An 11,995-nucleotide genomic window follows, 5' to 3' on the forward strand; every position below is an offset into this window, starting at 1 on the left:
CTTAGAGTTTGTGATGTACTTGTTCTATCCATTCTTTATTATCCTTGTTTTTATCCGTTTTTGTGTCCTTTGTTTTCTGTAAAGCACTTTCTGGCAAACCTGTTCGTCAAAAGCACTTGATAAAAAAAACTTAACATGTGCACTTGTGTTATTGTACATAGGAAACACGTTCAGACTGTGTAAACGGACAACTGGAGTATTCACAACATCGCTGATTCAAATCTAGCTCACGCCTTTCTGTATCTCTCTCTGTCTCTCTTTTTCTCTCTCTCCCCTCTTTGTCTCTTCTCTTCTTTTTTAACTTTTTAATAAACAGTTAGCAGTACCTTCTCATGGTCTTTTAGCTGCATTTACTGCACTATCTACAGTAATTTTGCTCTGTTTGCGAATCCTCATCCCAGCTCAAGGCCTCAAAGTTGGCCGCAAGGTTGCCCTAGCATCTCTCAGGATTTGCTGCAGTGACTTTCAGTGAAATCATACCGTCATGATATGGTGATTATGGGATATCGTGACGCACAATTCTGCTGTCTGAACTGATGATAACAAGCAAATTGTCTTTAAAAACTCGGACAAAATGAGGTATGGTAAGAATGTTATTATAAAAAATCCTTATGATTGTCGTAGGGACGGGACAATAAATCGAAATTCAATATATCACAATACAAAAAAGTGACAGTCCGCATGTTGTGTCAGGAACATGAATGGTGATATCAGCTCCATGTTATTCTGTTGTCAGGAACATGAATGGTGATATCAGCTCCATGTTATTCTGCTGTCAGGAACATGAATGGTGATATCAGCTCCATGTTATTCTGCTGTCAGGAACATGAATGGTGATATCAGCTCCATGTTATTCTGTTGTCAGGAACATGAATGGTGATATCAGCTCCATGTTATTCTGCTGTCAGGAACATGAATGGTGATATCAGCTCCATGTTATTCTGCTGTCAGGAACATGAATGGTGATATCAGCTCCATGTTATTCTGCTGTAGTAATCACTAATGAGACTCTTGACCATCACAGTTTCACAAGCTCTCCATCCAAATTATATTATTGTCACTCTGTAATGACATTTTTAAATTGTTGTTTACATTCTAGCAGCCAATGGCATCGCCAGAAAGATTTGTGTCTCAGAAATAAACAGAATTCTGCACAGTCAGACTTTGAACTTTTATTTATCACATCGTATCGTGGCTGTATTGAATCCTGAACCACATACTGCGTATCGAATCGTATCGTGAGATAAGCAGATCGTCCCGTCTCTAGATTATCGTGACCCAGCTGTAGGTCGGTACAGACGTTGCTGGAGCAGCGTTCTGGTTTCCCATCGGCACTGTGGGCGGTTTGTTCCCAGTGAAGCCGGAAGCCCCTGCATCCCGGCCCGGGAGGCACGACCGCCAGGTGGACTAGAAGTACGAGAGAAAGTCCTCTTCCACGTCTGATACCCTATGACAGATTTCCCAAAATAAACTAGTGAGGGTTGTGCTGGGTCTGGCATCAAGGGACCATGTAGGAGGACAGCATTTCCAGCAGCTGGTATGGCTACCAGTGGCAGCAAGGTCAGTCCGGCTGCAGCTCAGTGAGGCCCATAATATCTATAACAGAGACCCAGAGAAACTACACGGCTGTTTCCAGAGAGCTGAGGATGTACCTGCATACCAGACCAGAGCTAGCATTGCTAACTTATCTTTGCCTAGGTTTAAGACTAACATGTGTAAATGTTGTTTTGAGTTAAGTTGCCATTGCACATTAAAGGTAAAGTTAACCCACATCTCTTTAAAGACCCCGTCAAACGGCATCTTTACTTCCTTGATTGGATGTATTTCAGAAGTCTAAACCAATGGGATATCAGTCCGAGAGAGAAAGGTAATGTATTTGATGGGAGGGGTGCGAGGAGGCAGGACTGTTCAAAAATCTGCGATGGTTTTATTGGTTGGAATTTATATTTCCGCCTCCTGGTGCAGCATGAGGTCACCATGAAACATACCCTGTTTTCCAGGAAGGAAAAGTAATGGGAGTTCATTCCTTCATAACTTAATTTCATGGAGACTTTAAAAAGCAGGTCAAAACCTGGCTCATGGATAATTTGGAAATATAGGAGTGTTAGTCTAGGAATAATTTATACTGTGGTATTGTGTTGTTTGATTGTATTAGTTGGGTGATTGTTGCTTGAACCTGTTTTGCTACATGTGCTTTTAGTTTGTAATGGTTTGTTGTTGAGGACACTGCCTGTCTAGATTTTTCAATCTGTGCCATCTTTCCATTTACACTTCAAGGACCACCATGGAAATAAGTCTGTTGACTTTATTGTTATCCTTGTCAATTATAAGCTGAGATGCATTTTTTTATTGCCCCCTCAACCTGGAACACGCTACAGCAGAAACTGAAGCTGTCCAGCTTGATTCCCCTAGGGGATTTTAAACTACTTCTAAGAAATATGGAGAGAGCGTCTGTGGGGGTTTGCTCTTGTACATCGTCCTAAAATCTGGCTACCACTTTGGCACTTTTGCACTTATCACCTTTATGATTGTGTTTTATCTTGTCTCTGTATTGAATGTCCTGTCTGTCTGTAACTTTGTGTTGTACTGCTGCTGTTGCCCGACCAGGTCTCTCTTGTGAATGAGACCCCGTGTCTCAATGAGATTACCTGTCTAAATAAAGGTTTAATAATAATAATAATAAAATTGTGTCTACGTTGCTTTCTATTGTCGGACAACTATCTATTCTATTGTCGAGAAACTAAAAGCTAAAGCCGAGGGTCCACCTTGCAGAAGATCCAGACGAGACGTGGAGTGTGCAGCGACTCCCTGGGGAGGGAGCAGGTGGAAAGAGAGTTCTGTGCTCGGGGATCAATGGAGCGTCGCATGTCTGCAACAGGAAGCTTTCCTCCTGCCGCTCTGGAGTCGCTCTGTCATTACGCTGCCACTCATTCTGCGGCAGTTGCTGTAGAAACAAAAATGACCGGCGCCACTTCTTCTCTCCTCGCTGCTCTTAGCACACCGGAGCGCTGCCGGCTCACCATAACTCACCCTACCACTGCAGTCATTTGTTAACAGTACTCGCACTGAGCAATGCTTTTCCGTTTTGAGCATAAACACCAGCCTGCTACACACTGCTGAGAGGGTTTTCTTGCTGTGCTGTGTGTTGTCTACTTCAGATTTCCCTTAGGGATCAGCAATACATCTGTTCTACTTTTCAATTCACCTTTCGGAGACGGACGGCTGCTGCTGTCCCTCCTAAACTCACACTGCACTGTTGTGTCGGTGTTAAAATTAAAACAATGTTGGCAAGTGCTCATGTACTGTAAGTGAAAGAAATCACTGTTCTTCTGTCCCCTGTGCAGGCTTGAGACTGAGCAGCAATGCAGTAATTGCAATTTACAGGGTATTTGCTGCTGTATGGTTAGTGGAAAATAATAGCACACCACCCGTGGGTGGCTTATTATAGTTTCTCAAATGACTGCGTGATTAAACTGAACTCCAGGTTGTGACTTTGGAGGGTTGAGGGAGGATGTACAAACAAAGGCACACACACACACACACACACACACAACTGACTTCAATACCAATACTAAATTGAATATCTAAAAATTCTAAACTATTACGATACCACATCTAACAATGTCACAGAGGAACCACTGTGCTATTTTAACAAAAGGCACCATGGAAACCACCCTAACTTTTACATCAAGATCAATAACTTAACTTAAATAAATCAACTCGGCGATGAAAATAAACGACAGCATAAATATAGAACTTGAATTAATCTGTACATTGATGTCTTACAAAATGACTTGTGTTACTACACTGACCCGGTCAGCTTGTACCAGCTTTTCCACAGAGGTTTACATGCTGGCTGGGTGTTTGTCATCGTCGCCTCAGTAAGTGTTTGTCAACCAGTTTAATTAAACTGGGATCCAGTTGAGGACCTGGTGCTTCAGCTGTTTGACTCGACTGCTGCAGTCTGCTGCTCAGATCCAGACGGACGCTCTGTCTATTACAATACTCCTTCTTCTTCTTCTTTTTCTTTCAACTATTCAAATTTGCAGCCACACGCCTTCTGAAGGCGAAGCTGAAATGGAATTTCAGCTTGCAACATATCTGGTTAAAGTATCAAACGTTTATAAAACTAAGTATTGAATTCAATCTTTTGCAACGGTTGACAGTGTCTGAAATTAAGTTTTTGGCTCAAATGCCAAGGGCTGATAAACTTAAAAATATTAAACTGCCAGGGAAAATTTCGGTGGCCAAAATAATTTATCTATATTTCACAGAGAAATAGGTCATCCTACCCATTTCAGTGCCATATTGTGTACAGAAGCAGGTCCTGTGTGAAACATTTAAATAAGAGCAGATTTAGAGCTTTAATTCGAACTTGCTCACTCAATTAAACAATTGTTTTTTGTCTTTTTTTTTGGTGTCATCACTCCTGCCACATGGTCGCCACATGGGAATAATGTTTAATTCACAAGGAAAAATGGCGTCTTGCTTCCATAATTCAACATATTGAGTGTGGATACCTACACACACGTCCAGCTAAACCTTAAAGGATAACTCCAGCCAACATAAATCAATTTTCAACCTGGACCCTGAAAAAAAAAAACACCTCCAAATGCACCCAAAGCGTTTCCTTGTCTACTTATCCTCCAACATTGGCCTTGTGTGTGTGTGTGTGTGTGTGTGTGTGTGTGTGTGTGTGTGTGTGTGTACCTATGCAGACGTCTATCTTGCCCTTGATGGCGGCCTCGTGTAGCGGTGTGTAGTTCCAGTTGTCTCTGGCGTTGGGGTCGGCCCCTTGACACAGCAACAAGGACACCACCTAACAACAACAACCACAAGATCTGCATTCACACAGTGTTCTGGATAAAAGATCAAATCCCCCCCCCCCCCCATCACTAGGAAAACAACCCTGTTTTATATCCATCATATCCTGTTAATGACACAAATATTTTGAAATTCGACATAAGGACACACATGAGAAGAAGTGAAATTAGCTACTGAGACCAAAACTCTTGTCGAAAGCTTTTATTGACTTTATATTTTTAGCAGAAGTTGCGTTATGGGCCCGTTGACTTCATGGGCGGTTTGGAGTGTTTTTGGAGCCTCTAGTGGGCGTTAGAGGGACTGCTGCTAAACTTTAGTATTTGCTTCAAAATCCCCCCGTGGTTTTAGCCGCTTGTGGCTGACCAGTGAAATGAGAGTTTGTTCTGTTGTCACCGAGTTTGAAAAATGGAGGAAAAGTTCATTCTTGATGTCTGTGATTTCCCCAAACTTTATGACTGCTTTCTAAGCGGCTACCAGGACATTAATGAGAGAACCAAAGTGTCGGTGCACGAGTGGGTGTATCAGGTACTTACATTCCTATTCAGTAGTTATATATGGCTATGTAAACATATCCAAATGTTAGCTAGCTAGCTAGCTGTCGTTATAGCAGCATCTTGTAGACTACACAGCTGTGTGTTGCAGCCGTTTCTATGGTTACCACGCACGGAGCACCAGCTGTTTTTTCCCTTCGCATGAGGTGCAGAGAGGCGGTGTGAGTTCGCGTCCCGTGTGAAAAGCTTTTTATAAAGAGCAAACTTGTGAAGCTACTTCCAAAAAGCTGTTTGACAACTTATTTGTGCATTATCCTCACTGGAGGTGGAAAAAAAGGTAAATGTTGATTCCAACACTAGTTGAAGCGGGCGAATGAACACTGGATGGTCCTTCACTAGTTTAGCTGATAGTGTGTCAGCACTGCAGCCTGGTAATGCTAGCTAGCGCGCAGGAGAGATCTCTGCTGCTTTAGACGTGCATGGAGTTTTGAAAAGTTGCCCGATGACTTCTGGAAGTCAAACGCATACCGTTTCAAATCACATTTTAACAAAAAAAACATAAAATCAAGCCAAGTGACCACTTCCACAGGTCCAGCGGCCGGGCGGCTGAGCGGTCGGTGTGAGTCGGGACAGTGTCTACTCTCCTCGGTGCCACAGTCATCACTGTCATCGCTGTTTCATTTGTACAGTGCTTTTTTTGGCAAAGTTGCAAAGTGCCGTCCAACGAGCCTCTAAAAGCCTCTAGAACATTCTAAACTATGAACATCAGGCTGATTATCACAGAGGTTAATGGCCAAGAGGGGAAAGGCATTAGCACAGCTGTCACCGCTCGGGCAAGACCAGAATATCAAACTAGCACTGGCAGTGAATCATGCTACGTTCCGATTTTTAACGCTGACTGTCCACATTGTAATTTATTAATTCATTACAATTACAAAATAATTAATTTCTGTCTAGACAGTATAATCATTTGATGTTCTAACGTTATTGGTTGTCATATTAAGGATGCACAGATTTAGTGTCCAACAACTCCACCAAGCCAGGAGCCTGGGAAGTTTCACTGTTGCTCATTCTGTTTATATGACGGCATTTTCCAGCAATTCTGCCAGCGACGGAGGAGGCTGGTGTCGGCCATGTTTGTTGCGGAGGCGGGAAACCTCTTCATTCGTGACGTCAAATGTGTGCCACAGATGTGATATGAATCGCATTTCAAACCACCTACGAATGTGGTTTCAATCTGATCCGGAAAAAAAAAACTTTTGCTGTTTTCAGACTTTAGAATACACATCTGACTTTCAAGCAGTGACAAACCATTCTAAACACAAGTATAACAACAAAATATCAAAATCCTATCATGATATCAGAATATTATTGTCCCACCTCGGAGTGGCCAAAGGAGCAGGCATTGTGCAGCGGGATCAGACCTCCGTCGTCACGAGCGTGTACGTTAGCGCCCGTCTGCAGCAAGTGGTCCACCACATCTTTACGGCCAAAACCTGAGGTAAGAGCAGGGGAAGAGGAGAGCAGAAGGTAGAGAGAGGGAGGAGTGTTTAGAAGGGTGAAGGAAGGAAAGAGGCAGGGAAAGGACAGAGGGAGGGAGGAAGGAAGAAGGAAAGGAGGCAGGGAGGGAAGAGTGGGGAGACGGGTGTTACAAAGCATCTTATTGTGGAAACTCAGTGGAAACTCTTGTACAAAACATTTTGTGCAGACTCAAATCAAAGCTGCACTTGGCAACTTTGCACTTTGGCGGCTCCAAACGGCAGCGAGAGGAAACTGTTTGCAAAATTAGAACTTCAATACCCAGAATTCCTGCACAGTGAGGTCAGTGAACGTCTCACAGCAGCTCATGTTCACCAAGCGGCCGGTCTGTGATGCTTTATACCAAAAGAAACCAAAGAGACGAGAGAGGAGAAGATCTAACGTTGGTGAGTCCAGCTTTCTCTGGACGGAGCGCTGCTCACTGCTGTTTAGGAGACAGTTTGGATTTCACTCTCAAGTCTGGATTCATCTCTTCCTGTGGAGGAGGAGAGACCAAACCTGACAGCAGGATTTAATCTGGGAAAATGGGGAGAATCTACAGAATCTACATTGGATGGGACTCTCTTCTCTGTTGCAGCCCCACTTTGTGATTTAGAAAAACTTGCATAGTGCAGCTTTAAGTTTGACTGATGAAATGACTAACTGGATTAAAGCCAATCCCCGTCTTCCATCGCAGCCTGAACACCCCCCCCCCCCCCCCCCCCCCCCCCAACCCTAACCATATTCAAATAAACTCATAAATAAGTCTATAATAAATGTTTATATTGTTCATTTTTATGTCCTGTTTTATCCCTGTTGTACCTTTGTCTGTTTCATTCTCAAATCAAGTCAAGAATCAAGACTTGATTCTCATTTGTCTTTGTTTCCTTTGTTATCTTCTATCTATTTACCTCATTCGTTTTGTAAAGCACTTTGTGACAGTGGAAAGGTGTTGCACAAGTGAAGTTTCTTACATGTCATCAGTATGAATGTGCCATGGGACTGTACTGTTCCTGTTCAGGCTGCACACTGAGGATCAAGGAAGGCCTGAGATGCAAAACATCTGTGCTGTGCAGGGTTTTTTTCTTCTGCACTGATAAAATAATTAAAAACAGTAAAATCCAGAAATGAACTGAGTTTGATTTCCAAACAGGTGTGAAGGACAATGAAATGCAGGGCTGCAGTTGTTGTCTAACTGTTGTTGGGACGATTGAGCGTCCCAACAACAGGTTTTGCTTGTGCCAAAAACAAGTACAATCCATTCCAATATATTCCATTTAACAGCAAGTCTTTTCTATGCTGCAATGTAGACTTGCACTGAATCCAAATGTCGGACTTCGGTGGACTTTCCCGTGAAGTCCAGGACAGTTTCGGGCTTTCCATTGTCAAAATTCATCCAATTCATCGAAAAGCGCTCTCATGCGGACTTTTGGGGCGCTCCATGCAGACCTCCAGTGAGTCACCACTGATTACATTTTGTCTACAAATCCCACATCCGTCTGATGCAGCACAGTGTGCGGCTGATGTAGATTTGGGAACCAATTTGTGGTTTAAGGTCCTTGTTCAACCAAGGAGGGAATTTAAATCCAACTACCGGACAAGTGCTGGGGAATTTTGTCTGTGTCTGTCTGTTCTACCACCCAATGTGGCCGTATCCCACAATCTGGCTGCTAAAATATTGAATATGTCTGTTGAATTTTGGAATCCAGCAGCCACTGAGGCCAGTGGATGAAAAAGTAAGTTTCCGCCATGATATATAAGGCATCTCTACAGCACATGGACTGAACAGAGTGTAAATATTAGAACCATTTATCAAATAATAAATGATGATAATAATAATTATATGGTCATTAAACCACTTGATTATCTTAAGATATGCATGTCTGAAAAGCTTAACCTGTTTTGCACCTGCGTTTGTACTAAGATTCTTGCAAAAATGCACATCAGTATGAGCTGATATGGGTGGGAAAATATTGGATATCAGTATCGACCTAAAAATAAATACATATACTTGTCAATGTTCACTTTGATAAAAATAATAAATAAAGAAAATAAACACTTGCACAATTAATTATTATTAATTATGAGGGGGAATCGCTTTGCCATAAATCTGAGGATTATGAACTTATTATTACTTACCTATTATTAGCTTTTAAATGACATTAAATCGTGACATGGACAAATTCAAAGCATTCAGAAATAGTTCAATAAATGTGAAAAACAACATTTTATGGGGCCACTATACAGCCAGATTTTTTGACAGTTAACTGAAAAGGCTTTAGCATATTTTCTTCAAAGCTTTTTTCAGCTGCCAGCATCATCATGAAAGGAGTGCACTCTATGCCAGTAAATGAAGGAGTTATTTTTGTTAGGGTAAAAAAAACATACAGCAGGTGGTTCTGTTTACAGCCACTGTTCACGACTTTTTGGTCACCCCCATCCCCCAAATACAGCTGCTCAGCCTGGACAGGCAGCCTGGGAGAGTTTAGTTGGATTAAAGCTGATGTTCTCTAACGTTACCTGCAGCGAAATGCAGCGGAGTTGATTTGCGTCCTGCCATGTCTTTGGCGTTCACATTCACCGTATCCACCACCTTCTTCACCCTCGATACGTCCCCGTTCCGACAGGCTTCAAACAGCTCCCTGAACGCCCCGTTAGCGCCGCCGCCGCCCGGGCTGGTGCTCCCCGAGTCGGGAGTGGAGCCGGCGCTGGTCCCGCTGCCCTCGGTGGTCGTCGGGGAGCTAACGGTGCTGCTAGTGCCGCTGCTGCTGAGGGCCGGAGCCGGGGTGTCCGGAGAGGACGGGGTTCCCTCCCCATCCGCCGGGTTCTCGATCTCGGCTCCGGGCGGAGGCGAGGCCGCATCGTCGCTGCGTCCCGGCGGAGAGCCGGGCGGAGAGGGGGAGAGAGAGGCGCTGCGAGGCGGCGAGGACAGCGCGGAGCTCGGCTGCGGCTGCTGCGAGGAGCGACGAGGCGTCGCCATTTTTACAACAGAACAGTCCCACTGGCACCAAAACACCGCCTGACAGTTTCCTGCCGATGAAAGACAAACTTCCGTTCGGACTGACTGGGCTTTTCCTTGCAGTGAGATGGACAAACCCAAGTCATGTTATTGCATTAGATGAGATGGTTAACACAACTAACACTACACACAAACTACTTCTGAACATTTAGCCTGGGGCAATGCCTGCAGGCAGTCATCCTATCTGATGCAAAAATATATATTTGACTTAATTCTATAAACAATCTTTCTATGGATAGTAGTAGGGCATCATATTGCCATTTTACATGTTTTCAGAATGGCTCTTAGATTTAATACTTTCCAGCCTTATTTAAGGTCTATGGTAAAGCATTGATTCTCACCTGGCTAACCTGAATGTAGTTACATCACGAAAAAATAAAAGTTGAATATGGATGAACGACTCAGTAAAGACTAATCATATCAATTAATTAATACTGTGGTCAACACGTGATCTATCTGATACAAATAGAGTAACAAAATAGATGAGAAGATCAAACAAGGTTTTTTCATACTGTAAGTGTTGGTTAGCTGACATGAAACAGAGAATGCTGCCGCCCAGTGCAGAGCAGCAGTAACGGCAGGAAAGTTGCTGAAAACACTGGACCTGCTGGAGCTGCTTTGAGATGAAATCTGCCTCACATCATCCATTCAGTGAGAAACAAATGGCAGTTTGACCTGTTAGATAACCAAGTCCAGATCTTTCTTCAGACTGCAGGCAAATCCTTGTTGTTTCTCAGATCTGATCTTTAGTTATGACTGTCCACACTGTTATTTCCAAGTGAGCAGGTCGGATTTGTGTGTTCAGGTACCGTTAAGCTAGCTGCATTGGTTGCCGTGGTAACGACGTCGGCGTGTGTACGCACGGTAACTAACGGCACGTTTTTCAGATACGAAACCATAACAAAAAGCTGCAAATGCAGAATGCAGACCTACCACCTTTTCCTCCGCTCCACGGGACGGTCTAGTCGCGGTACAGAAGTCCTCGTCGCAGCAGACAACATCCCCGCCGGTAAAGGCTGTTGTTGTTTACATTCTCCATTTTCATTTCTGGCGCTCTGGATGTGACGTAAACGGCATGTGTCGCGCTGTGAGTGACGTTAATGACGTGAAGGACAGTTTGAAAACCGTTCTGAGCAGGCTAGAGCGGTCAGACTGAGACGCATCTGTGGAAATCCGATTTGAATCGCATTTCAAACCACATACAAATGTGGCTTAAATCTCATTTGCAAAAATCGGTTTCCATGTGGTTTTTTTGCTGTTCAGACCTGATCAAATCAATCCGACTCCAATCTGGATATGCCAAAAATCCGATTTGGGCTGGCAGTCTGAACAAGTCTGACTGGAGTCTTTATGTAGGAATGTCTTTGACGTGTATGTAACACTACAAACCAAACCCCTTAATTTTATCCTTGAAATGTCCTTAATTTCTCCATTATATAAACATTAATTATCCATTAAAACGGCTTTAAAAAAGTAAGATTAGTATCATGGGTTTTAAAAGGATTTATGGGTTGATTCATGGAGACACTAGAAATTAAGGGATTTTTCATGCCTTTTGTGCAGGTTTACAGGTTATTAATGAGTTATTAATGGAAGTTCCTGTCTCCCTGAATTTTTCATGAAATTATAAAGTAAGGAGTCAAGATTAAGGGGGTTTTGATGGGCTTGGAGATGTTGGTTCCTTGGTCTCCTCCAGGTCCTGCACATGAATCAGTCGTCTTCAGTCTTTCACTAAAACGATTGTTCTGAAGGTACATGAGCAAATTTTCAGGTGCAGCCATCAGTCTTGATGCTGCAGGTAGATTTCTGTATGAAAGTAGTTTCTAGTTTACATTGTGCTCATTGTCTCCAGTCGTGCTGAAGACATTCATACTTTGGGGAAAATGTATAGTTTGGCAGTAAGGCTGCTTGACAGACATCAGACTGAACAAGGTCAGTAGCAATTTTCAGTTTTATTTTTTTAAACAGGAACTAGAAGTCAAACTAATTATGACTCTGTTGTATTAGTAATGTTCTGTGCAACAGTATGAAAACATCACAGTAATATACTTCTAGAGGAAGTCGGTCTGAAGCCGTCATTCAACATTTAAATCCAATTAAAATCTTTTGATGTCCCAATAGGAAATTATGGCAACAGCCACAT

General features: G+C 43.0%; 1 protein-coding gene across 1 annotated transcript in view; it reads right to left on the reverse strand.

Moving 5' to 3' along the window:
- tnksa (tankyrase, TRF1-interacting ankyrin-related ADP-ribose polymerase a) overlaps nt 1-9,813 on the reverse strand; it is a 113,154-nt gene extending 103,341 nt beyond the window's left edge. Inside the window, exons 1-3 of the mRNA XM_078288391.1 lie at nt 9,354-9,813; nt 6,696-6,811; nt 4,711-4,819 (exon numbers count right to left, since the gene is read on the reverse strand). Of these exons, the coding sequence (XP_078144517.1) occupies nt 4,711-4,819; nt 6,696-6,811; nt 9,354-9,813 (685 nt within the window). The remainder of the gene's footprint in view (nt 1-4,710; nt 4,820-6,695; nt 6,812-9,353) is intronic.
- Nucleotides 9,814-11,995: the final 2,182 nt, after the last annotated feature.

Source organism: Centroberyx gerrardi, chromosome 2 (genome assembly GCF_048128805.1).
Source record: "Centroberyx gerrardi isolate f3 chromosome 2, fCenGer3.hap1.cur.20231027, whole genome shotgun sequence".
Taxonomy (NCBI): domain Eukaryota; kingdom Metazoa; phylum Chordata; class Actinopteri; order Beryciformes; family Berycidae; genus Centroberyx; species Centroberyx gerrardi.